General features: G+C 41.9%; 1 protein-coding gene and 1 long non-coding RNA gene across 2 annotated transcripts in view; both read left to right on the forward strand.

Moving 5' to 3' along the window:
- The window catches only part of LOC118772315 (NACHT, LRR and PYD domains-containing protein 12-like), a 25,046-nt gene extending 21,834 nt beyond the window's left edge, over positions 1–3,212 (forward strand). The window contains exons 8-10 of the mRNA XM_036520587.1: positions 531–704; positions 919–965; positions 2,683–3,212. Of these exons, the coding sequence (XP_036376480.1) occupies positions 531–704; positions 919–965; positions 2,683–3,212 (751 nt within the window). The remainder of the gene's footprint in view (positions 1–530; positions 705–918; positions 966–2,682) is intronic.
- A 10,026-nt stretch (positions 3,213–13,238) lies between these two features.
- LOC118772330 lies at positions 13,239–25,729 on the forward strand. The gene is made up of 3 exons (XR_005004692.1): positions 13,239–13,315; positions 25,209–25,406; positions 25,672–25,729. It is a non-coding gene; the product is annotated as an uncharacterized LOC118772330 (long non-coding RNA).
- Positions 25,730–25,853: the final 124 nt, after the last annotated feature.

Here is a 25,853-nt window from a genome sequence, read left to right on the forward strand (position 1 = left end):
AGTTGATACATGTGGCCCCAGGTGTTGTAAAAACATGCATATGAATGTATATGAATAACAAAATAATCTGCAAAATGGCCAGTGGCACAAGGATGTTACACTCCCTTTTGAATAAACCCCACCCCAAGTGTGTATCTCTGAAATGGGGGATACCCACCACAAATCAGAATGCACATATCCATCAGGAACATGCCTGTCATTCTATACAGACTCAACGCACTGCTTTGTGTGTCTAACCCAAGTCAGAGTAGAGCCCATAATGAAATTAAAAGCAATAAAATGTGTTTATTTTGCTGCAAAACAACAAAAGATGTTTTACTTTCAACAGTATGAAATCTTGGGCACTCTGCTGTTAGAGGCTGGAACATGCACTTTACAGTCCATCTAAAGCTGTAGAAATCTTTTTAAAACACTTAACCTTTAATGAGTTCAGTTCCATTTTATTCAGCTAAAAGGATATCTGGGTAATTTCTCCCACTTTGGCTCCCAGTCTGTGAACAGAAAGACCTCTTGTCTCCTTCTCTCTGCAGTCTATCACTGTGTCAAGTATCACAGAGAGGCTGTGCTTCTCTGGCTTCAGCTCTGCGTTCAAACCCCTCACACCTGAGAGAGCTGGATCTGAGCTACAACCACCCAGGAGACTCAGGAGTGAGAGCGCTCTCTGCTGAAGTGGAGGACCCCAGCTTTAAACTGGAGACACTGCTGTAAGCAGAGTTCTTCTCCTTTGTGTGTGTAGATGTCTGGTGTTAATGGGAAACCTAGTGAGATGTGTAAGATGGTGCCCAGTGTTCTCATCTGATCAGTAGAGTCCTGGCAGTGTGTGGAGCTCTCCCATTGTTACAGAGCTCTGAGTTTCCACACTGCACCTCATAGGCAGAAAGTCTGTGTCTCTCAGTCTCTGTTCTTCTGTTCCTACAGTGTGGACCATGGAGGAGAGATTAGGCTCAAAGCAGGACTGAGGAAATGTAAGATACACACACATACACACACACACACACACACACACACACACACACACACACACACACACACACGTGCTCACATAAAAACACACACACACACAAACATGAACAGACACACACACAAACAGCAACACGCATGCACACATACATACATACATGCATGAACATACACACACATGCACACACACACACAAACACACACACCCAAGCACTCATGCGCACACACACACACGCACACAAACACATACACCCACACACACACACGCACACACAAACAAATACACCCACACACGAACAGACACACACACACACCCGCACTCAAACAAAAACACACGCACACAAACACATGAAGAAACACACACACACACCTGAACAAACACACACACACACACACACACACACACACCTGAACAAACACACACACACACACGCACGCACATACATGCACGCGCACACATAAACAGATACAAACACATATAGCCACACACGCACACACATACACACCAACAGACACAAACACACACACCCACAGACATGAAAAGACATATACACACAGACGCGCACACACACACACACACACACACACACACACAAATCCACATGAACAGACACATACACACACACATAAGAACATAAGAACCTATTATGATGAGAACAGGCCATTCGACCCAACTAAGCTCTCAGTGACAATTAAACAGAATCCAAAACTGCATCAAGTCTAACACAGTAAGGGTCTCTGCCTCAACTACATGACCTGGCAACCTATTCCATGTATTGATAACATTTTGTGTAAAATAATACTTCCTTATATCAGTGTGGAACTTACTCTTAACTAGTTTCCATTTACGTCCCCTTGTTCTACAGACTGATCTCACCCTAAAAATGTATTATAGTTAACCTTATTGAGTCATTTTATGAATTTAAAATGCCTAGATCCTGTTAAGCTTGGGTCAACTATTACTCCCAAGTCTTTTTCGAATTGGGCACATTCTAGTTTTTTTCCCCCCATGAAGTAGTCTTGTCTAAGGTTCTTATTTCCCACATGAAAGACTTTACATTTAGCTAAATTGAATGTCATCTGCCAGGTATCTGCCCACTTTTGGATGCTGTTTAGGTCTTCCTGTATTATTTGGATGCTGTTTAGGTCTTCCTGTATTAATACACGCATACATACATGCACGCGTACACACACACAAACTCACACGCAAACACATGAACAGACATATGCACACAAACACACACACATACACAAACACCGACACACACATACAAACAGACTCACACACACACACACACCCCAACACACATGCAGAGACACACACATAGACACAAAAAGATACACACACACACACAAACACATAAACAGACCCACACACAGGAACAGAAACACACACAGATACACACACACACACAGGAACAGACACTCAAACACACATCCACACACACACATACAGATACACACACACACGCGCACGCGTGCATGCGCACACACACTCACACACACATGTGAACACACACACACATACACATACACACACACACACACGTGTGTGTGTTTGTGCGGGTATGGGTTTGTGTGTGAGTATGTGTGTGTGTATCTGTATGTGTTTGTGTCTGTGTGTGTGTGTGTTTATGCATGCGTGTGATGCTGTTCTCCTGGTTCTGATGCAGTAGATTGTGTTGGAGATGTTGCCTCTTCTAACCTTCTTCCTGTCTGCAGATGCCTGCCAGCTCACACTGGACCCCAAAACAGCACACAGAGAGCTGTCTCTATCTGAGGGGGACAGGAAGGTGACACTCACACCAGGGAGAGAGCAGCCATATTCTGATCACCCAGAGAGATTTAACTCCGTGCGGCAGGTGCTGTGCAGAGAGGGTCTGTCTGGGACTCGCTGTTACTGGGAAGCTGAGTGCGGTGGGTGGGTTGAGATTGCAGTGGCGTATAAAGGAATCAGCAGGAAAGGAGGGGGTTCTGACAGTGGGTTTGGATACAATGATCAGTCCTGGAGTCTGAGCTGCAGAGGTGACGAGTTCTCTGCTCTGCACAATAATAACCGCACTTCCATACCCCCCCCCTCCTCCCGCAGAGTAGGAGTGTATCTGGACTGGCCGGCCGGCACTCTGTCCTTCTACAGCGTCTCCTCTGACACTCTGACCCTCCTGCACACTTTCCACACCACATTCACTCAACCCCTCTATCCTGGGTTTTACGTTTCTCATGGCACAGTGTCCCTGTGCATGCTGGGATAGATGTCTTTTTCTTGGAGGGTGCACTCATTCACTTCATACTGAATAGGTTTTAGTTACTATGATTAATTCCAGTATTGTAAACGAGTGATTTATTTTAATATTTTTAATAACATGTTTTATAAAACCCTTGATCATGTTACTTTCATTCCAGTTTGAGATTAATCTGTGTTTTTTTACATAATATTAAACCAATATGTAAATACAAGGAAAATAATACCTGACTTAAAATTTAAACTTCAGTCCTCACTTTTTGTAATATTAGTATTAATAGCTGTGGCTGCAGAGTGAGTGTAGCTGCTCCCTCAGGTCCTGCACTGTCCTCTGTCCTGCAGTTTTCCTGTCAGCATGGCTGCCTCTGGTGTGTCTCCCTGTCCTGCTGTAGCTGTCTCACCTCCTCTGTTAGTGCAGCCAAGCAGTAGGTTCATCTGTATGAAAAATGAGGTTGCTGATATGGTGGTACCTCTCAGCAATGAGAGTCTCTGGTCTGTCCCTCATAAATTCCTGCTTGTATTGTTTCCTGGCAGTGTCACTCTTGAGTTCTGGTCTTTGTTGCCAACTACTTTCAAAGGAAAGTAGCTAAAGCCTGCTCGAAAAGTCGCTAAATGTCGCTAGATGACGTCATGCTCTAATTAACATATTTGTGACGTCATTGCATCGTATTTGCATTCTGCCTAGTGTCATGTGGTGTCAGCTCTTTACATCTGGTTGCTTCTCTCCTACTCTCTGTGCTCACATATACCGTATTTTAATACAGCCGAATTCCCAACACAGCTGCTCTCATTTACATATTTTTCTGTTTCTGTTGTCAGGCAACGGGACGAGTATGAAATAGTGACTGAAACGCGGCCCATTAAGACTACATGTTAACCAGCAGTCAGTTCCAAGCCATTTCCAAGCTGCTGCTCTGCACTGCTAAAATTCTGATTTTATAACTGCGATGTTGTCTGACAAAATCACCATACACGTAGTTTAAAGACAATGGCTGTGCTGTGATTTCGGCTATATTGCCATGTAAAATGATCACTCAGAGAGAAAGTTAGAAGCGACAGAATATCTTAATAGCACGACCTCCGTGTGATAGTTAGTGATAAGACAGTGATAACGGTCAAAACGATCAAATTAAATTGTTTAAATTAAGACAAAGGAGGAGCAAACAGATAAGTGATTGGTCCTCGGCAACACTGTGTGGACGTGCACAGCTCGTTCACGTCTATGTCAGCTGCCGTGTGGATGTGCTGCTCCGCCTCTGCCACTAACTGACCAGGGTAGACGCAGAGAGAGGTCTGCCTCTCGCTCGCAGGGCAGTACTGGCGACTCTCTTCTATGGAAAGTAGCTAAGGTCTGTCCAAAAAGCCGCTACATTTGTTGCTAGGTGCTTATTTGAAAAAAAAAGTCGCTAAAGGGGTCTGAAAAGTCACTAAATCTAGTGACAAAGTCGCTAAGTTGGCAACAGTGGCTCTGGTGGTACTGCAGCTCAGTGCAGAGGGGGAGGGGCTGCTGCTTCACTCACCAATGTATCCATTTCAAATGGCTACTTTTAAACTGTCACTTTCCCCTCACACTAACTGCCACTTTTACAACACTGCTTTTACAGCACAAAGCTTGGCTAATTAGGCAACTTTAGTTTTATTTTTAACAGTGGCGTGCCGTCAGGGCAAGCAAGACAAGCACTTAACGTTTTCTTTCCTACGTGAAAATAAATGTCAAAAGGTGTCTCTCTTAAGAGTGATAATTTTCTAGATAATATATGTAGAATACATGATCTACTATTGTCTATTTTAATTCATTTCTCCCACCGCCCACTCACTGCCCTCTTGTGGCGTTTTTGCCCTCTTTCGCGGTGCTTTTCTGCAGAGAATAAGTTGTGCTTGCCTACAGCTCGTTAAACTCAACGGCGGGTCTGTTTAGCTGACGTCATGTGTCCCGTTGAAAAAAGTAGGTGAAGGCAAGCAGTTTTAAAATCGCTTGCCCTGTCCTGAGATCAGTTTTTGCATTAAAGACGGACTGAGCCAGTGAAGAAGAAAAAGTACTACTTTCAACCACAATGGCTAACACAGTACCCGTGGTTGCGGTATGAGGGAAACGTAATGTTCAGAATAAAATATTTTGCAAATATCAAGTCTCGAGTCACTGTCAATCCTTAAATCAATGCAAAACTAGGGTATGCAAATTAAGACAACTATTCATCAACATGCAAGGTCATTGATTAATACCATGCTTTACCAAAAAAAAAGGGTGCAACCAAATCATTTGCTGGTGCGACCAACTGAGAAAGTTGGTAGCACCAGTGCTACCAGTGGAAAAGTTAGTCTGGGGCCCTGATGTTTTAATGCAAACATGTTGCAGGGACTACTAGAATCATCATACTGGTGTGAGTGTATGCATCAAAGGGTTAAATCGAGCATTTATGAAGTGCTTTAGAGGAGATTTCAAAATATCGAGATACATATTGTGTATCACGATATAGCCTAAAAATATCGCAATATTATTTATAGGTCATATCACCCAGCCCTAGTAGAGAATGTCATCTACTAGACCAGTGTTTCTCAGTCCTACTCCTGGAGGCCCACTGTCCTGCATATCTTCTATATATCCTTGCTCTACCTACCTTACTGAACTCATCAGTGGCACTTTTGATTAGCTGAGCAGGCCTGATTTAATCAAGAAGCAAGGATAGATAGAAGATATGCAGTACAGTGGCCTCCAGGAGTAGGACTGAGAAACACTGCACTAGACTAGACAATTTTAATAGCCTTTTTACCGGATTGAACAAAGCTATATTATGGCGACTCAAGTAATTGCTTTCAATGTTGGTGACGTTTGGCCTACGTATCGCAAAATTGAGATTGAGGCCACAGTGTACACCGTACATTAGCTAGCTAGCTAGTTAGTGTAAAAATTGCACTTACGCAATTAAGATCACGGACTGTCCTTTCATTCCATTAATTGAGAGCGATAACAAAAGAGAGTAAGCGAGGGAATTACACCGTTATTTTTCAAGTAATCTTTTATTCATTTAATGTGTTTTATTGTCCCAGTCACAAAATGTGTGACGAAGATGAATCGGGGTGTATTGTGGAGCAACTTTTGGCTTTTCCCTTTTCAAGAAAAAGCTTTGCCAAAAGAATGAAATTATCTGCAAAGGGTGGCCATCTCCAGGTATGCCAGGACTCACCAAGATGTCAGCAGTTGCAGGTGTGGGAAGTTACATTTGGCATTTTCAAGTAAGCATTTATGAGAAAACGGCTCGGTTGACAGGGTGCCCCAAGCTTAACAAATTGTTTTGTTTTAAACCGAAAAGGGTATCTGGGCTTCTGTGACCTTGGAAAATTGCATGGTACCATGCTAAAACACGAGCACTGCCAGAGCCATATCAGATGTGTGTTAGCTTTGAAAACCTTCGGGAGCACTCGCAGAGATTTGCAACTAAGTGAACAGGCTAAGTTAGGCACTGACACCCCCCCGCCAACACACACACACACACAAAAACCACACAAGCGCACGCTCGTGCACGCACACACGCAGTTTCTTCCCGTATTGTTTTGCCTTTAGTCATACCCGATGCGGGAGCACACCTCTAGTTTTCCAAGGCCATGTGACATGCTTCCGGGGTCCCACACCACAAAAAACGCCACTCGCATCTATTTAATGTTGATATCACAGCAACAGCACTATGCTGCTTCCATGCGGTACATAGAAACACATGGCTACAAAGATTAAGAGTGAAAACATGCTATGTGTTTTTCAAAGTTAATAGGTAAGGTAGCCAATATGTAGATACAAGCATTTCACTGAACTTTGGAGGTGTGCTCCCGCATCACGTATGACTAAAGGGAAAAAAATAAGGGAAGAAACCTAACGCTACATACCGGGGATAGCTGTTATTTTGCTAAAAAATAGATATTCAATATATCGCCTGCCCTGGACTCAAACCACTGCAGCCTAATTTCTCCAACTATCAAACATCCGAAATAGCTTTAGCCAGCCTACACTAACAAATCAACACAAAGGTAGCTTACACAGTATGTCGATAAGCATAGAACAAATAGCCATCAAGAAAAGCACAGCAACTCATTATAGGAGGTATGCTCTGCTCTATAATTTGTTGGAAAACCTCCCAATTTATGTTACGTCCCAGGTGGGTAATGGCGTCCAGGGGTACGTATATGGGACGCAACACAAAAGGAAACAACCAGACACGGGAGCAATATAGGGGAGCACGATATATTTACAATATTTACAAGATGATATACAATGACAAACATTCACAGGGCAAACAAAAAGGGGGAGGGAGGACAACAGACGGTGCCAAAGAAAAGAACAAAACAAAACCAACCCTACATACCTATACAAATCCAACTAGATACAAAAGCAAAAGGGGTGGCAGAGCCAAACGAAACCTACCTACTCTAACTTAACCAAAAATACACAGGAGCGGCACCCGCCTCTAACCTAACCCTAACACGGCGAACCCTCACACGGGGATCCCCCAGCTTACCTGTCCTCCTCCCACGACAACCGAAATGCAACCAAAATCCGAGACAAGATCCACAACCAAAGTCAGTAAACGATGCAATATCAAAACACGGTATAGGCAAGTTTGTAACATAAATGAGCACAACGGATCAGAAAAGAAAACAGCGAGACGATCACCCCAAGCATCCAGCATCTTTAAATCGGGGCGCCCCGTTTTCTGGCTGGCCGAACCGGAACGAGGAGGCGGGGCGCAGCGCCGCGGGATACCTGCGTCAGGGGGGAGAGGGGGGGGGAAGAAACCGAGACGCAGGCGACCCAGACTCCACACGCCCAGTGCGCAGCACGTAACAGCTTTCACAGTATGAATAAATGAATGAATGACGGCACTTGATCACACAATCACTTGCATTTATAGAATTCATTATTCATCATCAACGGCACAGCGGCCAAATGTTATCACAGACACGGATTACAGTAGGTGCGCATTTTCCAACATGTGAGATAATAATTACATCCCTGATCCTACACCATAACAAAGAGAAACCTGTACTCACCCATTAGAAGTTCATCCGCCATTTTGTGTGGGCTTGCTAAACATTATTTATGCTTTTAACTTATCGCCCATTTACTGAAGAACACTTGCTTCTTACTAAATCTTTTTTTTTTTTTTTTTTTTGCTTCCTGCTGAAAGATTGAATCGTTGAGGAAAAAATTGACGTCATGCAAGTTATCACCAATGACAGAGAGCAAGATCATTGGACAAACATATTAGCATTTCCCAGCAAGCCTTCTTCCGTTTTAACTTTTGAGAAGAAAGCAATCAAATTAAATAAGTGGTGGGCAGAAATAATATTTATTTTTAATAAAACATGTAGTTTTGGAACATTTCAATAAGGACAAATAAAAATGCATATAAAGAGTCTATGACTTAAAACCGTAAGTGTGATACACAAGGTGGGAAGGTGGTATATATAGCTGTCACAATAACATATAATTGCAATGATATCGTTGAATGGTTACTTTGAAGACTGTGTGAAATGGTCAATGTGAGAGGGCCCACCTACAAAGAGTAAAGCAGCAAAAAATTGCCTTTCTACATGGGCCCCCGTGCGCTGCACCAGTTGCACCATCGCTAATTACGTCAGTGCCCTGCCCTGCCCGACTGCTGTCAGATGTCTTGTCAAAGATTCCCTGGTCCGGCTGTTGTCAGGTGCTCTGGCCTGCCTCCCTGCTGTGCGTCGCTGATATGTGTAGCCAAACACACACAAGGGTGCCGATAACTCTTGAAGTTTAATCTGTTATTTGGATCTTTTTATTTTTGCCAAATTGGCACACTATATTACTATGTGATTATACTCTCACCAGATTCCCTCTGGCTCCGAGGACTGTCTTTTATTTTACCATGGAATTATTTTTTTCAGTTATGCCCTGTTAAATTTTCATTGTGAATGCTTTCTCCTCAACTTTACACTTTTGTCTGTGCTTTTTATTTCACCACTTGCATGGGCCTTTAAACTAAAAATGCTGCTGTCACACGGTTTGATACTACTCTCATAAAGAATTGTTGAAAAAAATAAAGTCTGTCTGTGTATTGCTGTTTTCATGGGTAATAATGGCAAAATAATAAAAAACTACAAAAAGGCTAAAGGTCAGCTTTGGAAGGCTAGAAACTGGACAATTCATGCCAATAAATGCTCATTGCTTTCACTGAAGCTGTAGTTCACAAAGGTAATTTCACATTAAACCCCTGCCTCTCACACAGACCTGTTTAAAATGATAAGATCTGTTCTTCTGAATCACTTAATGCTTTTAATGTTTGGTAGTGAGTGGAGCTCATTGCTGAAAGTGGCCTTGTCCATGTGAGAGCAGCAGGAAGCGTAACTGATCATCACAGCATCACTGGATAAAAGCCTGTGAGGAAACAGCAGCAGTCTGTGACACACAGAGCAGCCTGATGAAGCTGCTGAAGCTGGACACGGTCAAGCTCACGGGCAACAGCAAGGAGGTGCGGTCATGTGACGTGAACAGTTAATGACTATGTCGTAAAAGGAGGTTTTGAAAATGTGATCAGCTGGATGGGTTGTCCAATCAAATCGGAAGAGGTGAACTGTCACCTCAGTCACCTGAGTGTTTCAGACTGAGAATTGTTGTCATGTGCACAGTATTATAGGAATTCCTAAAAGAAGTCCTATAGTAGACCCTCGTGTCTAGAGCGACTTGCATAAGATACAATTTTTTCATGTTATATAGCTGGATATTTAGGCAATTCTGGGTTATGTACCTTGTCCAAGGGTACAGCAGCAGTGCCCCAGCAGGAATAAAACCTGCAACCCTGTGGTTACGAGTCCTGCTCCTTTCCACTCTGCTACACTGCTGCCGCCTGTGCTACTGAATAGGGCCAAGAACACATGGCTGCCACACTGAAGAGGTGAGAAGAGTGCAGCTACAGAAAGATGCAGTGATCTCAGCAGCTCAGATTCATACCCAAGGCTGTGGGATGTAATGTTTCTGGTCTTTGTAACGAGCTTTACCGAAACGCCTCTCTGTGTCCCGTTCGGTTCTGCTGAGGATCAGGAGGATGAATTACCCATTTCCACCTGCCTTGTAAGGCTGCATTGTGTGCATATATGTAGAAGGTTTATTGGAGGACAAGCTAATCAGCTAATCAATCAGATCACCTGTCAGATGGCTTATGTAATAAAGGGATGTGTCATATGGTCATTCCCTCATGAATTGGGTTTATTTGCTGGACTGAGTGATGTCCTAAACCAGTGGTTCTCAACTCTGGTCCTGGGGACCCACTGCCCAGCATGTTTTAGATGCCTCCCTGCTCCAACACACCTGATTCAAATGATCAACTGGGTATTAACTGCTGCAGCTGCTTGATAACAAGCATTTTTCCTGCATGCGTCTGAAGAAGCCCTTCTCTTTCATAACGGGGAATCTGCTGACTTCTGAATGTGCTGCAGGAGATGCAGCTACACCAGGGTGGGAGATCGTGTAAGAACAGACAAACAACAAATACGTGGTAAAAGAATAAAAAAGAACAGGTGCTGCGCCAGATTCCGGTGCAACCCTCGCTGTACCTGCGTTCGCAGGGTATTGACCGTTTGATTTTCACAAATTGTAATGTCTGTTCACGAATACACCCATTATAGTGCACCGGACAGGAATTCATGTTGCGGTTAAAGGTGACAAATGCTTTTCGAAAGTTTTTATAAAGATGACAACACCCCTTGTCAAAATCAAATTTGATTTTATTGTCTTTAAAAATAGCTAATGAATGTCTCAAAGGTTTGCGATGAATCTAAATTGCTTAGAAGCATGAAAATATCCCGGTCAGGCGAACTGACAGCCGTTTCACAGCCAGTCTAAGTCATCTGCAGTTTTTGATAGCCTATAACTCGCAAAATACCGGTAATCTGTAAGTGCTGCAATCAGTCTTCAAACGTGAATGATGACCATGGCTCTCAAGTCTCACGCATTGACCGTGTGACACACGCAACTGAGAGCTCTCACACCATCTCACGCCATACATGCCTTTTCTCACGCCAACGTGCCGTCTTCACCATCTCCGGTGTGTAATTTGATTATTAAATAAGAGTTGAGATTACGACGGGAGTTTACAGCCAACATGTGCACGCAATGCAGCGTTTCAAGATACAATGTTCAGCATCAAAGGGAGTGCAGGATAGTTCAGATTCATGATCCCCCCTAACACTAGGCGGGGTTCCATTGCAGTTATGCGCAAAATAGAAGCGATTTTTTAAAGAAGTCGACAAAACACAAAACACAATTGCGAATGGTCTGTGTTTCCATTGAGTGATGTTATACGATTAAAGATGGGTTTCCTCCTCTCGCGATAGCGGCGACAGATCTCGAAGACCTGATGATTGTGGCACGGTGATTTCGATTGCATCCGCCGCAATAGCTGTGGTAGTGTTTAACCGAAGGCGACGAGGGCATGCGATGCACGCAATAAAAGGCAAACCCCTTGTACCTGGCAGCGGCCACGTACGGGAGGTCACTGTCCGCAATGATTTTACAGAGGTCCTGTGGATCCAAAACTTCAGAATGACCCCCCTTCAGTAGGCCTATCGTGCCCGAAGGAGCCCGTTCCAACTGAGAAGCGCATAGCCATCGCTCTGTATAAACTGGCTACCTGTGCAGAGTACAGGGTAGTAGCTGAGACTTTTAGTGTGAGCAAAACCACCGTTCACAGATGTGTATACGGGGTGCCATGCCATATGCTTAAAACTAATGAGGCAGTACATTATAGTGATGTGTCGGTCGCGAACGAGTCGGCTCTATGAGCCGGCTCCTTTACGTGAACAATGGGAGACGGCTCCTGTCTGAGATTTCCACAGGTGCTCCAGGCACTGACTGAATGGTAGAATTGTAACATGCATTTATGCACGAGGACCAGATGCACCGTGTTTAGTGTTTTTAGCGAAATGCTAATTTACAACGTTCAATATAAATAAAATATATGTTCAATGCACAGGGAGAGAGTGCTTATTTATTTAGATTTAAATAATCTTATAGAAAATCCTTCCGTTTTTCCAACATTTAAACCCAGAGCACATGTCATTTAATGTGATACTGTGTTGCCAGGATGTGCAGGATACAACAGAACATCATGCGCTTAAAGTGAGATTTTATGTTCCTTTCCATTTATATTAATGCCTTTTAATTTTGGGTCCTGTCTCATTAATTGTGCAAGTGGTTCAAGATTGATGCAAATGACTGTGGGAGAATGGACACCCCTGTCTCTTGCTCCTGCCTTAATGTTGGGGGCAGTTCTCTTTTGAGGACATGAGTACAAGATTTGAACCTGTTTAATTAGGTCTGAAAAATATTCAGATTTACCTTGCTTTTGAAACAGATGAGGCAGTTAGACCGTTCAATATAAATAAAATATATGTTCAATGCACATGTGTAATAGTGTTTGATACTTTCTACATTAATGTTTTTTTTTTTTAATACCAAACATAATGTAAAATAATGGTATTCTAGAAATTATAAGGTTTAGTATAATCACATTGAATAATTTAAGTGATATACGTGCACACAGTGCAATTATGAGGCACAAAAAAATACCTAATTCATGTCAAGTGACTTAAATGCGAAAAATGTGTTTCCATGTCAGTTTTTCGCGAAATACTGCTTTGTCGACTCGTCTGAAAAAAAACCCTCCTGCGATCGTATAAACTTTTTTGCGATATTTGAGAGTCTTTTCGAAATCCACGTGTTTCTATTACTCCTTTTTTAGTTCGCAATTTCAAATTGCAAATTAAGCAGGGTAATGGAAACGCGCCAAGTACTGGCACGGATCTCACTCCAAGCTGAGATCAAAACTTGACAGCCCTGATGATGACGTTCACTCTGTACCCTACCGCTGCACTAAGACGGGCTATTTTCAGTTTTATGGATAGACGAATCAATGATGCTGTAGGAGTTTCGGTCTTAGAGAAGGCGGTGTCAAGTGTGTAAAGTCCAAACGGTAAGCTACACATGTTCATGAGAAAGCGAAATTAAAAGTATTTTGGGAGCAACTTGAACAGTCGCCATTTCAGAAGTCAATTGTTAAAATGCTGGAGAGCGGTGCGAATAATTAGGTCTGCAAGGTAAGAATATGATAACATTATTAAAAAGTGGAGTGTTATGGGTGGCTTGTATAAAACGGAGAACAAGTTTAAACTTAAATAGGCTTTTATGTCTGACTGTTAGTCGCAGACTAATCACGGAAGTTGAGGAAAATGGTGGCATTAAATAGCATCAAGTCAAGTAGATAAAGTCCAGAAGAGTTTCAGCGATTCGACACTTCCGAAAATTCTAAGATATTTACAAGGGGTCTGTAATTTCCAATAAGTTATGCAAGAATTGCGTAGTGTGCAATTTAAATACTTTCTGTAACCGAACGTTCGCTGCCAGGAAGCAACAGATCTAGATTCTGCAAGGTGCCATATACGGCCCTTACCCGGCATACATGTAGGCTACAATATCAGAAGACTAAGTATTTTTATATTCACTCGGAATGTGCGTGTGTTTACCTGTTTTATCAGATAAAAGTGGATTACATGTATAAAAATTGTATAAATAAATTAAAATCACTGTTGCAGCTCGAGATTCGGGTGCTCACGCGACCTTAGGCCGAATATTTATTTTTCGTATAATTTATTGTAGTTTCACATTCACCTTTACAGTTTTAATTCTTTCAATGAGTGTTGGTGCTAATGTTGATCAATTTTAGCGTCTGTAGTTGATTGAATTAACGCAGTGTAATTTACTTTACAAAGAGGGTGTAGTGTAAGAGGGTGTAAAGTGTTAATTTCTAAATATCTTTTTCTGGCCGACTAAACAGGGAGAGAGTGCTTATTTATTTAGATTTAAATAATCTTATAGAAAATCCTTCCGTTTTTCCAACATTTAAACCCAGAGCACATGTCATTTAATGTGATACTGTGTTGCCAGGATGTGCAGGATACAACAGAACATCATGCTCTTAAAGTGAGATTTTATGTTCCTTTCCATTTATATTAATGCCTTTTAATTTTGGGTCCTGTCTCATTAATTGTGCAAGTGGTTCAAGATTGATGCAAATGACTGTGGGAGAATGGACACCCCTGTCTCTTGCTCCTGCCTTAATGTTGGGGGCAGTTCTCTTTTGAGGACATGAGTACAAGATTTGAACCTGTTTAATTAGGTCTGAAAAATATTCAGATTTACCTTGCTTTTGAAACAGATGAGGCAGTTAGACCGGGTCAAAGGCTTTCTCTGAATCGAGAGTCTGGGCCGTTCTTTTCCCCTTCTTCCCTTTTGTGATCACTGATCAGAACATATTTAATCATATTATAATCTGCATGTCTGCATATCTGATAACTGATGGCTGGCAATAAACTCGGTCTGCTCGGGATGTGTATCTTTAATGAATTTTCCGAATTTTCGCTACACGTTTATTTTAATTATGTGTATAGTGTATGTCTACATATATGTGTATATGCCTATGTCGCTGGTCTGTGTCTATCAGCTAACGATATTAAACTTTGCTCTTTCACAATGTTTACTGCAACGCTATCCATGATGTTTTAACAGTGGTCCATTATTAGTAATATGCATTATTCCTACATTACATCAGTGTATTTTTTGTACAATGAAAAGAAAAATGAATGTGATATGTTCATATTACTCCGAGACTTTTCTTCAGGGCAATGGAGATGATTTTGTATCTACATCAGCACTCTGTTTTTTTGGTTGCATTTCATAATTATTGTTCTTGCTGTAGTTTTAGTGTTGGATTAATCTCTTCCATAAATTCTGCAGCACTGTATGATGTTTTCTCTGTGCTCTATTTTCAGAGCAGTTTGTGTAAAGCAGGGGTCTCCAAAAGGGGTCTCTTTTTTCATCTGAGAGCTACTTTGAAAAAATGAAAGTGGTGGAGAGCTACCCATGTCTTATATCACTCACACTTATTCACATAAGGTATTAAAACACTCACATTAACCAGCTGAATTAAGCTACTTTTTGTATATACAAATGTCAATATCCAAAGCTCACATTATGGATCAAAAGTATCTTAAATTCACATCAGTAGCATGTCAGATGTATGTTCTGTATTCATATGTTTCAAATTTCAACGTGTCAAGCTCACTATAGTGAAGGACGAGAGCAGTCACCCCACCCGGCATCTAACCCGGGTTTACGGAATACCGAACTACAGCTTTGGCCACAACGCCAAAGAGCCAAGCTAGCTGATACAGTAATCAGAGTGAATACTCAACCGCAGTGACAGCACTCTGATCATTGGCCACTATTTTGGAACATTAAGCCACGTTAAACATTTTCCTTATAATGGGCGTCAATAGAGAGGAAAATGCTTAATGTAAGATAACGTCCATACTCATAGGATTTCGGTTTTGATTTTTTGACAGGTAAAAGTGTTTATGACAAGACATGTCCGAGAGAAATTTGGTGATCATTGATTGCTGTTTTGGAACATTAAGCCACGTTAAGCCTTTTCACTTTAAGAGCTTTAGAATGCCCCTGAAGTGGTGCTATACGTTGCATCTTTTAGCGACTGAAATGCTGGTACCGCAGATGAGACACACACACACTTGTCCTTCACATTCGTGGGGAAAAACCCCGCATTCCCATTCCTCATGGAAACAAGGTTATAATAGTTTTAAATTTTCAAATTCGTTTTTATTTTGATAATATGTTTGTATTTCCGTTTAGTTTTATTTAGTTTCACCAGTGTTTTCATTAGTTTCAGCTTAGTTTTTATTTCGTGGACTCATTTCTATTTCGTTTTAGTTTATTATAGTTTCAGTTTTAGTTTTAGTAATTTTAGTAAAGGAGAAAAAATTGTCTAAGATTAGTGCAGCGTGAAAAATAATCTGCTTATCACTGAAGATATGAGCATTTCAAGACTAAACGATTTAGTTATACGATTACCCCCCCCCCCCCCCCTTTTGTAGATACTTGCTTGATGTTTAAATTTGGTCTGGGTGGTCCTAATTCTTTAGTTGCCAATTTATCCTGCTTACTATGACGACTGAATGGTATTTTTTAATGCCACGATCGAGTTGCTCTGAGTTGAGGTAACATTATCCATGTTGACCTTGAATGTGACAAGATCGCTGGCTGCCCCAGCGATCCCTACACCAGGTTCCGTATGACGAAAGCGCATTAGTGCAAGCCCACCCAGAACCCATACAGATTGCATAGCAGCGCCTGCAGTTCGAAAAAATTGCCTTAACATGAGAGTCTATCACAGCGATCTGTGCGATTTTCAACCAGACTGAAATTGCCCGAAAGGGGCGGTACTCCACGGAACATGACTTGACGCTGATTGGACTATGATATTCAGAAGCAGGACAAACTGTCTAGCACAGTCACAGCTAGCGTAGAACTGTGGTAGGATGTGTGATGTGAAAAATTCCCTCCCTTTACCCCTTTGGTGGTGTGTCGCCCGATCCCCCTAAGGAACAAACTGACCCTGAGTGTGACTTGAATGGATACGACCTTTGCCGTCTTGAAACGATAACGACAAGTCTTTTCTTATTTTATTCTTATTAGTTTTTTTTAGCAATCATTATTAGTTTCGTTTAGTTTTAGTTTTACATTTTCTTCGGGTGAATTATTTTATTTCAGTTTACGAACATGTCTAAAAATCATTACTTTTCCTCTTAGTTTTAGTATACAATAATAACCCTGCATGGAAATAGCACAGTTTTTTTTGGCCTGGCCACTTTCTTGGTTCATCATAAATCTGGCTATTTTATAAGCTAAACTGGGTTGCTAACACCACTGAACTCCTTGTTTTAGTTCAGTAGCTACCCAAGTAGCTAGCACACAGCAGTGGTTTTCAACTCCAGTCCTGGGAACCCACTGTCCAGTATATTTTAGATACTTCCCTGCTCCAAAACACCTGATTCAAATGATCAGCTTGTTATCAAGCAGCTGCAGCAGTTAATACCCAGTTGATCATTTGAATCAGGTGTGTTGGAGTAGGGAGGCATCTAAAACATGCTGGGCAGTGGGTCCCCAGGACTGGAGTTGAGAACCACTGGCTTACAGGGTAACTGTCGTGACGACGTGTTGGAAAACTTGACAGTAGTCTAACTTATTTGTTTGACAGCTGATATCATTTTGTGTTGGAGGGGGGTGGGACATCTGTGTATTTGATTGGATTGAAATGGGAAGAGGTTTCCAGGGTGCATTTATTTGTTGTCGGACTTTTTGAACATAATCTTTGAACCTTTTGGCGAGCTACTCAAAAACAAGCTACCGGTAGCTCGCGAGCGATGTGTTGGAGACCCCAGGTGTAAAGTGAAGATTAGGTTTCACTTTCTGAGAGCGCTGGAGGCTTGTGTTGTTACTGTGTGGTGTGTAGCTTAGTGTCAGTGTAGCTGATCTGACAAAGGTTTTCTATCAGCTGGCCTTACGGTTCATTTCCTGCTGTTTTAGGGTGATACAGTGGTAGGAGTAGCATTCAAAAAACTTATTCCAGATTTTTATCAGAGAGATTTTTATCTGATTTTTTTCAGAGAGGGGGTTTTTAGATTTTATTTTCCCACATTATCGTAATGAGTTGAATGCTCCAATATTGTTGCTGGTGTCTGAGCTGAGGTGCTTAATATAAACTGAATATAATGTGGGAGTCCCCTGGTTTGGGGAAAGATTTATTAATGAATTGAATGCTGAGCATAATGTTTGTATAACAGACCTTCTCCATTATTGTAGAATTGTTAAAAATTACAGAAGTTTTGTATGTTGTGTACTTATGTTCAGGGTTGGGAGGCTTACTTTTAATATATATTCCACTACAGATTACAGAATACTTGCCTTAAAATGTAATTTGTAACGTATTCCATTAGATTACTCAAGGTAAATAACGTAATCTAAATACTTTGGATTACTTTCTGAACACTGTGTTTTTAAAAGTATGTAAGTAAAAGTGTGAATGTGGCATATAGCCCACTGGTTGGGTGATTCGCACGAACTATGTCCAAGTATCAAAATCTAAATAGGCTAGCTAAACTTGAGTCATGAAAGTTTTAAAAGGATGTGCACCAGTGTAATTCTCATTACCAATGTTTTATGATGAAGGGAAAAGACTAATTAAAAGGTCTATTTTACTGAACTTTTCACATTTAGACAAACAGGTGCATGAAATGATCACAACAGTACATTAAAAGTAGTTTTCAAAATACAGTATTTTAATAGACTTACTCAAAAGAGCAAGATGGAATCCGAAGAACGTTCTTAACAGTTTTTTAAAGAATGTTCATACGACTAAAGCTATGTTCACACTAGCTACATTTACATGTACACATTTTTTTCATTCGGAATGAAATCATTCCGATTGATGATTCTGAACGTACTGTTTACATGAAGGTGGTAGCCTGTGCGCGTTTACATGTCACAAGTGTACAATCGGAAGATTGCAAGATCGTGCATCCAGCATTCCCGTGTAGCCGTCTTCAAATATGGATGTGCTGCGTAGGCTACTATAGCCAAAGTTTTCTCAATTCTTTTCTCAATTCTAATAAAGCAACAATTCAAAAGAAACCTCCTCTTCTTACAGATACTGAATGAGAGAATGCGAGCACGGGATGTTTTGTGCCAGGATGGATACCGTCTTGTTCAAAACAATACCTTTGCTGCCCATCCGGTTGTTAAGTTTGACGCCACGCATGACGTATAGCCATTTCCAGGTCCAAATGCTCCTTCAGGTCCCAAAAGCAAGCACTTTTCACGATCACTTCCTTCTTTAGTGAGGCACTATTCAGGGTTAAAAAGGGTCTAAATTCTTTCAGCTCCAATAGAGTGATTAGTCTAGCTGTTCTGCCAGGTGGTCTGACCAAGGGTAGAGTCCAGGCATCCATGAAAAAGAGGATTTACAAGGTTGGGGCGAGTTAGAAGTTAGCAGTAATTTAGCTAGCTAGTTGACATCTGAAGATGATATGCCATGTTCTGGCTGAGGTATTTCCAAGGGTGTAGGTTTGCATATGGACGGTAGGGACATGCCCTACCAATATTTTGGGAGGACAGAATTGTCCCAATATTTGAGCGAACTCGTTCGTTTGGAACTCGTTCACTCGTTTGGAGTGAAGTCATATTAGATAATTCCGATTTACCCTCGGTTGCTGTATCCCTACCAATGTTGAGACCAAACTTACACCCTTGGGTATTTATAAAAAAAAAAAAAAACGTACAGGACTGCTATACCTTTGGACGTAAACGAAGATGAAAAACTAAATATGTACCAGCCAGGTTTTGGAGGGTTAGTGAAATTAGGCTAGTTGACATATAATGATCTGCCACCCCCTGGCTAGCTACAGAAGTATCGTTAGGCTAATATAAACACAGCATTGGCAATGTCTTTTAGAAATGTTAGGGTTAAATTGTTTTCAATATAGGTGCACGTTGAGGGTCCGTCAGTGAGGTACAGCACCTGCGAGTGCCCAGTCGGCAGAGACAAGTGCCATCATCATCAAGTGCTTTGTTGATTTGGGTGGAGAAAAGTGTGTCCTTTGTTGGTTGAGTAGATCTGAGTCCAAGAAACTATTCAATTGTCATTCTACTGCTTTCCTTGTGACGAGAAAGAGAAGAGGAAATGGCTGCTAAGTTAAGTCACAATTCTTAAACAAATGAAGAAAAAGTTTGGCGCATGTGGGCGCTAACGTTAGCTAGCTAACCTAGCTCACGTTAGCAACCACTGACAAAAGCCAAACTGGCCCTTTGCGGATACCCTGGCTATGGGTTTTATAGGATGTTTCTTGCTATGTACCCACATCTTCGTGTTTCAGTTGTCAGGCTTGGTCGGTCAGACAAGGGCTGACAAAGATAGCTAGCCTTAGCTAGCTAGCTATCTTCGCCTTAGCTGGGCAGCACAGAAAAAGGGCTGTCAACCGAAACATGAGGATGTGGGTTCATAGCAAGAAACACCCTATAAAACCCGTAGCCTACATCAGGGGTATCTACAAAAGGCCAGTTTGGCTTTTGCCAGTGGGTGCTAACGTTAGCTAGGTTAGCTAGCTAACGTTATCACCCACTAGCGCCAAACTTTTTCTTCATTCGTTTAAGAATTGTAACTCACCTTATCAACTGCAGCCATTCCCTTTTCAGTAGGGGCTCGGACCTGGAAACAGAATTATTGGAAGGTCGATACGTCACGACTTCACAAACAGATTCCGTCTGCCAAAACAAAATGGATGTGGATGAAAGTCCGAAGCAAGGACTGGTGGGACAAAGTTGTCCTACATGCATTTACAGATCTGGAATAGAGAGACAACTTCAGGATGACACGACAGTCATTCATGAAGTTATGCTCAATGACGGAGGGGTACATGGCACCAGAGAAGGTTACAGTTAGAGTTCCCATTCATATCACAATGTGAGTCGCAATTGTGCTATACAAACTGGGTAGCTGTGCAAAGTATGTTCATGTGTGCATCACACGTAGGCTACAGGAAAAATGCTAGTTTGGTGGCGGAGGGAGCCATTGAAAAGTGATACCGGCGGTGACGGCTGCACGAAATAAGGCGGAGCAGGCAAACCTCCTGTCTGATTATTTTTATAAAACATTTGCCACGGCTCTACATTGCCATGTTGCCCTAAATAAGCAAGCCCATTTCATTATCCTCCAATTTGGTTTGTTTTGTCAGCTACTTCTACTTCGGGGCGCAATGTCATTACCAATGTGAATAAGACCGAAAATGAGGATTGCCACCCGGACACACAGTTCGGATCTGGTCACTTGCAATATAGCCCACTGCATAATGCGGACAGTCAATCAGGAAGATCGGATTCTGATCGGATATATACAAAAAATCGTATTTGGACTGACAGTGTGAACATTGGATAAGGTTTTGAACGGTTAGGCTATTTTTAGAATGTTCACTTAGCATTGTTGTGGCTAACATTTTGGCACCCCCATGTTAAGTCTATGGGCATTTCATCACAATTTCTTCAGAATTGTAAATGTTAGTTCAAAAACTGTACATTACATGAAAACAGGAGTCAGAAAAGGCACAAGCCACCCTGAATACATTGTGAGTGAGAAAGGAGTAGCTTAACAATTTAATGTATAATATACGTAGTGTAAAATTGTTGGTGTAATCACAGTTTTGAACATGAAATTTCACTTGTTTTGTCACTGTATCTACTCGTTAGCTTTAATGCTATACCTACTAACCTACTAGCTTGCTGAATAGCTAATCCAGTGCAGCCGAACTATGTAAGATAGCTAGCTAGTGATCAATATCAGCTTAGATAATGAAAAAGAGAACTTACTTCAAGATACTTCTTCAGGTTAGAGGTTGACTCTTTTGAAGTGGATAGCAGTTTGGTTGCTGGCAAACACAGCTTGCATTGTACTGTTAAGTTGTGACCTTTGCCAAATTTGAAAGTAAAATGGTCCCGATATTTCCCGGTATTATTTAAATACGTTGCGCTGGTTGCTTTCTGTCTCACTCTCCATTCTACTGTCTTGTGAGTCTGGCAGGCTGCGCGCTTCTTCATGAGGGGCATATGGGAGATAGACCCTGGAGTTGCCTATCATTGTATAGATTTTCCAACTGAATAAAAATTAAATGAAAAAACAAAGAAATTAAATGGGAAAAAATCCAATGTAATCCCTTCAGTAATCTAAATACTTTTAAAATGTAACTGTAATTCGATTACCATCAATTTAAATGGTAACTGTAACAAAATACAGTTACTCGTATTTTGTATTTTAAATACATAATGCCGTTACATGTATTTCGTTACTCCCCAACCCTGCTTTTTCTGTGCTTAATAGGTGTTGCCAAAATATGAGAGGCAACACAAACACAACCATATTGCAGTGTAGCTGAACATTATGGTAATCGCAATATCACAGTGTTGTGTAGAAGTTTGACCTTTTCCTTTTTGCAGCATTACTGGAAATCAGTGTTTGGTTGCAGGAAAAAGTAAAACTGCAACAGCATTGCCACAATGTTGTGTTGGACACACCATTCACAAACAAATTCAAAAACTTATTGGTACGGTGGAAAAGTTGCTGAAAGGTATATCAGAATGTTGTTGTTTTATCTGAACATTTCTTTATCATGAAGTTGTGGTTTAACTGATGTTGCTAGAATGCCCACAGTGAAATGTTTGCTAGCTGGGTTTCAGCCTCAGCTTGCCGCTCTTAGCTCTTAGGCTACATTCACACTGCAAGCCTTTGTGCTCATTTCGGATTTACTGCTCAGATCCGATTTTTTTGTTTGGCTGTTCACATTATTTTTTAAATGTGGCCAATATCAGATTCCACTGTGAACTGGTCACGGTCCTGAACTGACCCACATGCGCAAAAGAACAAAACAATGACTATGCTCGCGAAGACAGACTGGTAAAGGTAGGACCCCTCAGGTTTAGCTTGTATGGTGCTGTCACCTCAAATACTTATGAGGTCTAACACCTCACTGTCCCTCCACTGACTACCTTCGCAGGTGTCCTCCATTATTACCAAGTGACCGACGCGCTACAATTGCTCGTGTTTGATTTTGATGTTTTCTTGCTTTTTAAAGTGTAACCGGTGGGGATCAGTGAGCGAGCTTCGAACCAAGGTTCTCACTGCTCGCTGCCAACCCCTTACAACCGGCGTCATTGCCAGTTGAGCTACAGGCAAACTGCCGTTAGCCTGTCGTTAACAAAGCTACTTAACCAGGTCTCGGGGAGCGATGTAGCCGCTGAAACTGCTTGGCTACCTGTTACCAGCTACCTAAGGCTTTTACGCAGGACTCACACGAGCTAATCACTTCAGCTCTGCTACAAAAGCACCTTGTGCTTTTTTGCTTGAAAGGTGATATATAACTCAGTAAATAAAGTAATAAATGAAGGTGATTAAGTAAGGTATTATCTACAGGCCCTGGTTTTTATACAGTTATGCTCTTTCTAGGCTGCGTTTGGACTGGAACAGACAAGGAATTTAATCATGTGACTCCCGCCAGCCCAGAATAGTGACGAATGTCGATCTAGAGTGACGTAAAAGTCGCATGAATTCCAATTTGACTGTTCAGACCGAGGTCGCATTGTAAAAAATCAGACCTGTATCTGATTTAGGACCACATATGGAAGTGGCCCAAATCAGAATTAAAAAGATCAGATTCCATGTGGTTTGTGCTGTTCACATTGTTATGAAAAAAACAGATCTGAGTCACATATGAGCAAAAAAATCAGATTTGGGCCACATTTGCCTGCAGTGTGAATGTAGTATCCTCAGCTCATATTGCAAAACTACTACATCACCGCATAGCAGTGTAAAGCTTCCTAGACTGGGCCGTTGTTGATTTATTTTTTACATGTAGTATGATAGTCGTTGGATCAGATCTGGTTCCCCCTGCTAGTTTTGGCTCCTTTCAGATTTCAGCACCTGTTTAATCGCTCTCCGACGCCAGTTACGCCCTCCTTCCTACTGCGTCCAAAGGGGTCATTTAACCTTAACGCTAACCGTAACCTTAAGCTTTACCTTTACCCCAGGGGAACGGATTCTGATACGGAGGCAATATTATATTTTCAGTGATGTGGTTTTAATTACGCCGTAACATCACTGTCAGGGCGCCGCCCCCCTAGCTGTGATGTTTTTGTTTTTCCCTGTCCATGTGCTTTTTGTTTTTTCCTTGTGTTCCAGCCCCGCCCCGCTCCCCGCCTGGTCCCCGCCCACCTGATTGCCCCATTACCTTCACCTGCCTGCCTGCTCACCTGCATCCCATCTCCTCATTGCCCAGCCCTATTTCTACCCTGCTTGTTCCTGTCTTGTTTGCCAGTTCGTCTCAGCATTTCCGTACCTGTTTCGTTCCCGCAGTTTTTTGGATGTCTGATTTCTCCGTGTTTGACTCTGCCTGCTCTTTGTCTTCGTTTTCTGCCTGCCGTTTTGTCCCTTTGCCTGATCGTTTGCCTGCCCGGTTCCTGACCCTGCCTGCTTCTGTTACCGACCCTGCTTTTGTCCACGGACTGCCTTCCGGTTTTCGACCCTGCCTGCTTTTGTTTCGCTACTTGCCTGCCGTCATTAATAAACCCGCCTGGAACCTGAAGCTCTCTTGGTCTGCGACTGAGTTCTTGCCTGAGCCCTTACACATCACTACTTTAGCAGTACAACAGCCACTACTTTAGCAGTCTGCTTTGTGTCTCTACACATTTTGGTCATGCAGACACGGAAAGGAAAGCTTCAAAATGCTGACTGTTAGTCCAGCGAGTGTAGAAAAACGTACATTTGCATTACATTTATATTTATTCAACTTGTTATAGTGACATGTTTGTAAACACCATCCAAGAAAAGGTGTGTACAGTATTTGTGAATTGATCTGGCACATTCCTGCATCCGGAAGACCACGCTCTTTTACTGTCTTTGAAATATGTGAAATGCAATGTGGGAAAACGCCTTGCATGCCGTAGCCGTCCCCCACACAATTCTACTGTGATCTGCAGCCAGTGTTCATCGCATCCAGCATTAAGATTTTGTCTGGAGGCCCGAAAAATGGGTATTCGAAATGTATTACACTGACTATTTATTGTATTCATTGTATTTTATATAGATTCCCTGTGAATGTGTATATGCAGCAATTGTGATGGATAAAACTGAAATCATGGATAAATACCTCAACCTCAATACCTCAATAAATACCTGTTTTGGTTTGAGTTACATGCACTTTTGCTGGCTAAAAGCTTATTTCAAATGAATGTAACTCACAGCATCCAAGTCCTGGAGAATGAACAACTTACGCAGCAGGGCTTGAACACTGTTAGCTAAGAGTGTTGAAAACAATGCGCGGGTTTGTGGGGTAATTTGCAGTAGGAGGTGAAGTCAAGCAAAGGAGATTCAAAGGTGTCTTTGTTATTGGACATTTGCCAACTTCACCTAAATTGTGGAGCTGAAAAATGGTTCGGAATATCAGATGTATCAGATGGTCTGTTTCTCATAAATATGTTATTAATCTCTACAGAACACTTGCTCTGTGGGTTTGTAGGTTTTTTCTCTGTCCATGGAAGCTTTTCCTCGACTGCTCGCATAGACCATAACAAAGCCAGAGGAGCCTGGAGAGGGGGGTGTGGCTTCCAACATGAATACTGAAGAAGAGGAGGGGGCGTGGCTTCCAACATGAATACTGGAGAAGAAGGAAAGGAGGGAGGCGTGGCCTCTGAAATGTACCACCCCCTCAGTGGAGCTGTGGACCCACAGAGCAAGAGGTGAGGAGAAAGTGTGTGTATGTGTGTGTGTGTGTGTGTGTGTGTGTGTGTGTGTGTGTGTGTGTGCTCATGCACATGCGCGTGCGGATATCAAAGACTGTGCCACATGCCGCAGGCATGATTGGGCTTTTTGAGAGTGATCAGCCGGGGGTTTGGAGGTGATGTTTATCTAATCTGCAGACCAGTGTTTATGATTCAACATTGCTAAGGAGAAGAGAGCAAGAAACGAAATGAATCAGAAGTCTTTACTGGTTGGTCCTCACAGGTCTGCCAACCAGAAAATAACAAACGAAAACAACAAAGACAGAAGAAACACATCTGGGACCCACAGGTATTGTCCCCTTTCAGGGGTATTTGTAAGGTTTTTCAGCATAAGGGTTTCTTTCTGTTTTCTTTATAATAAAATCTGTTATCTCCTGAAAACAATAACTGGTCAGCTAACAGACA

Source organism: Megalops cyprinoides, unplaced genomic scaffold, assembly GCF_013368585.1.
Source record: "Megalops cyprinoides isolate fMegCyp1 unplaced genomic scaffold, fMegCyp1.pri scaffold_28_arrow_ctg1, whole genome shotgun sequence".
Classification (NCBI taxonomy): domain Eukaryota; kingdom Metazoa; phylum Chordata; class Actinopteri; order Elopiformes; family Megalopidae; genus Megalops; species Megalops cyprinoides.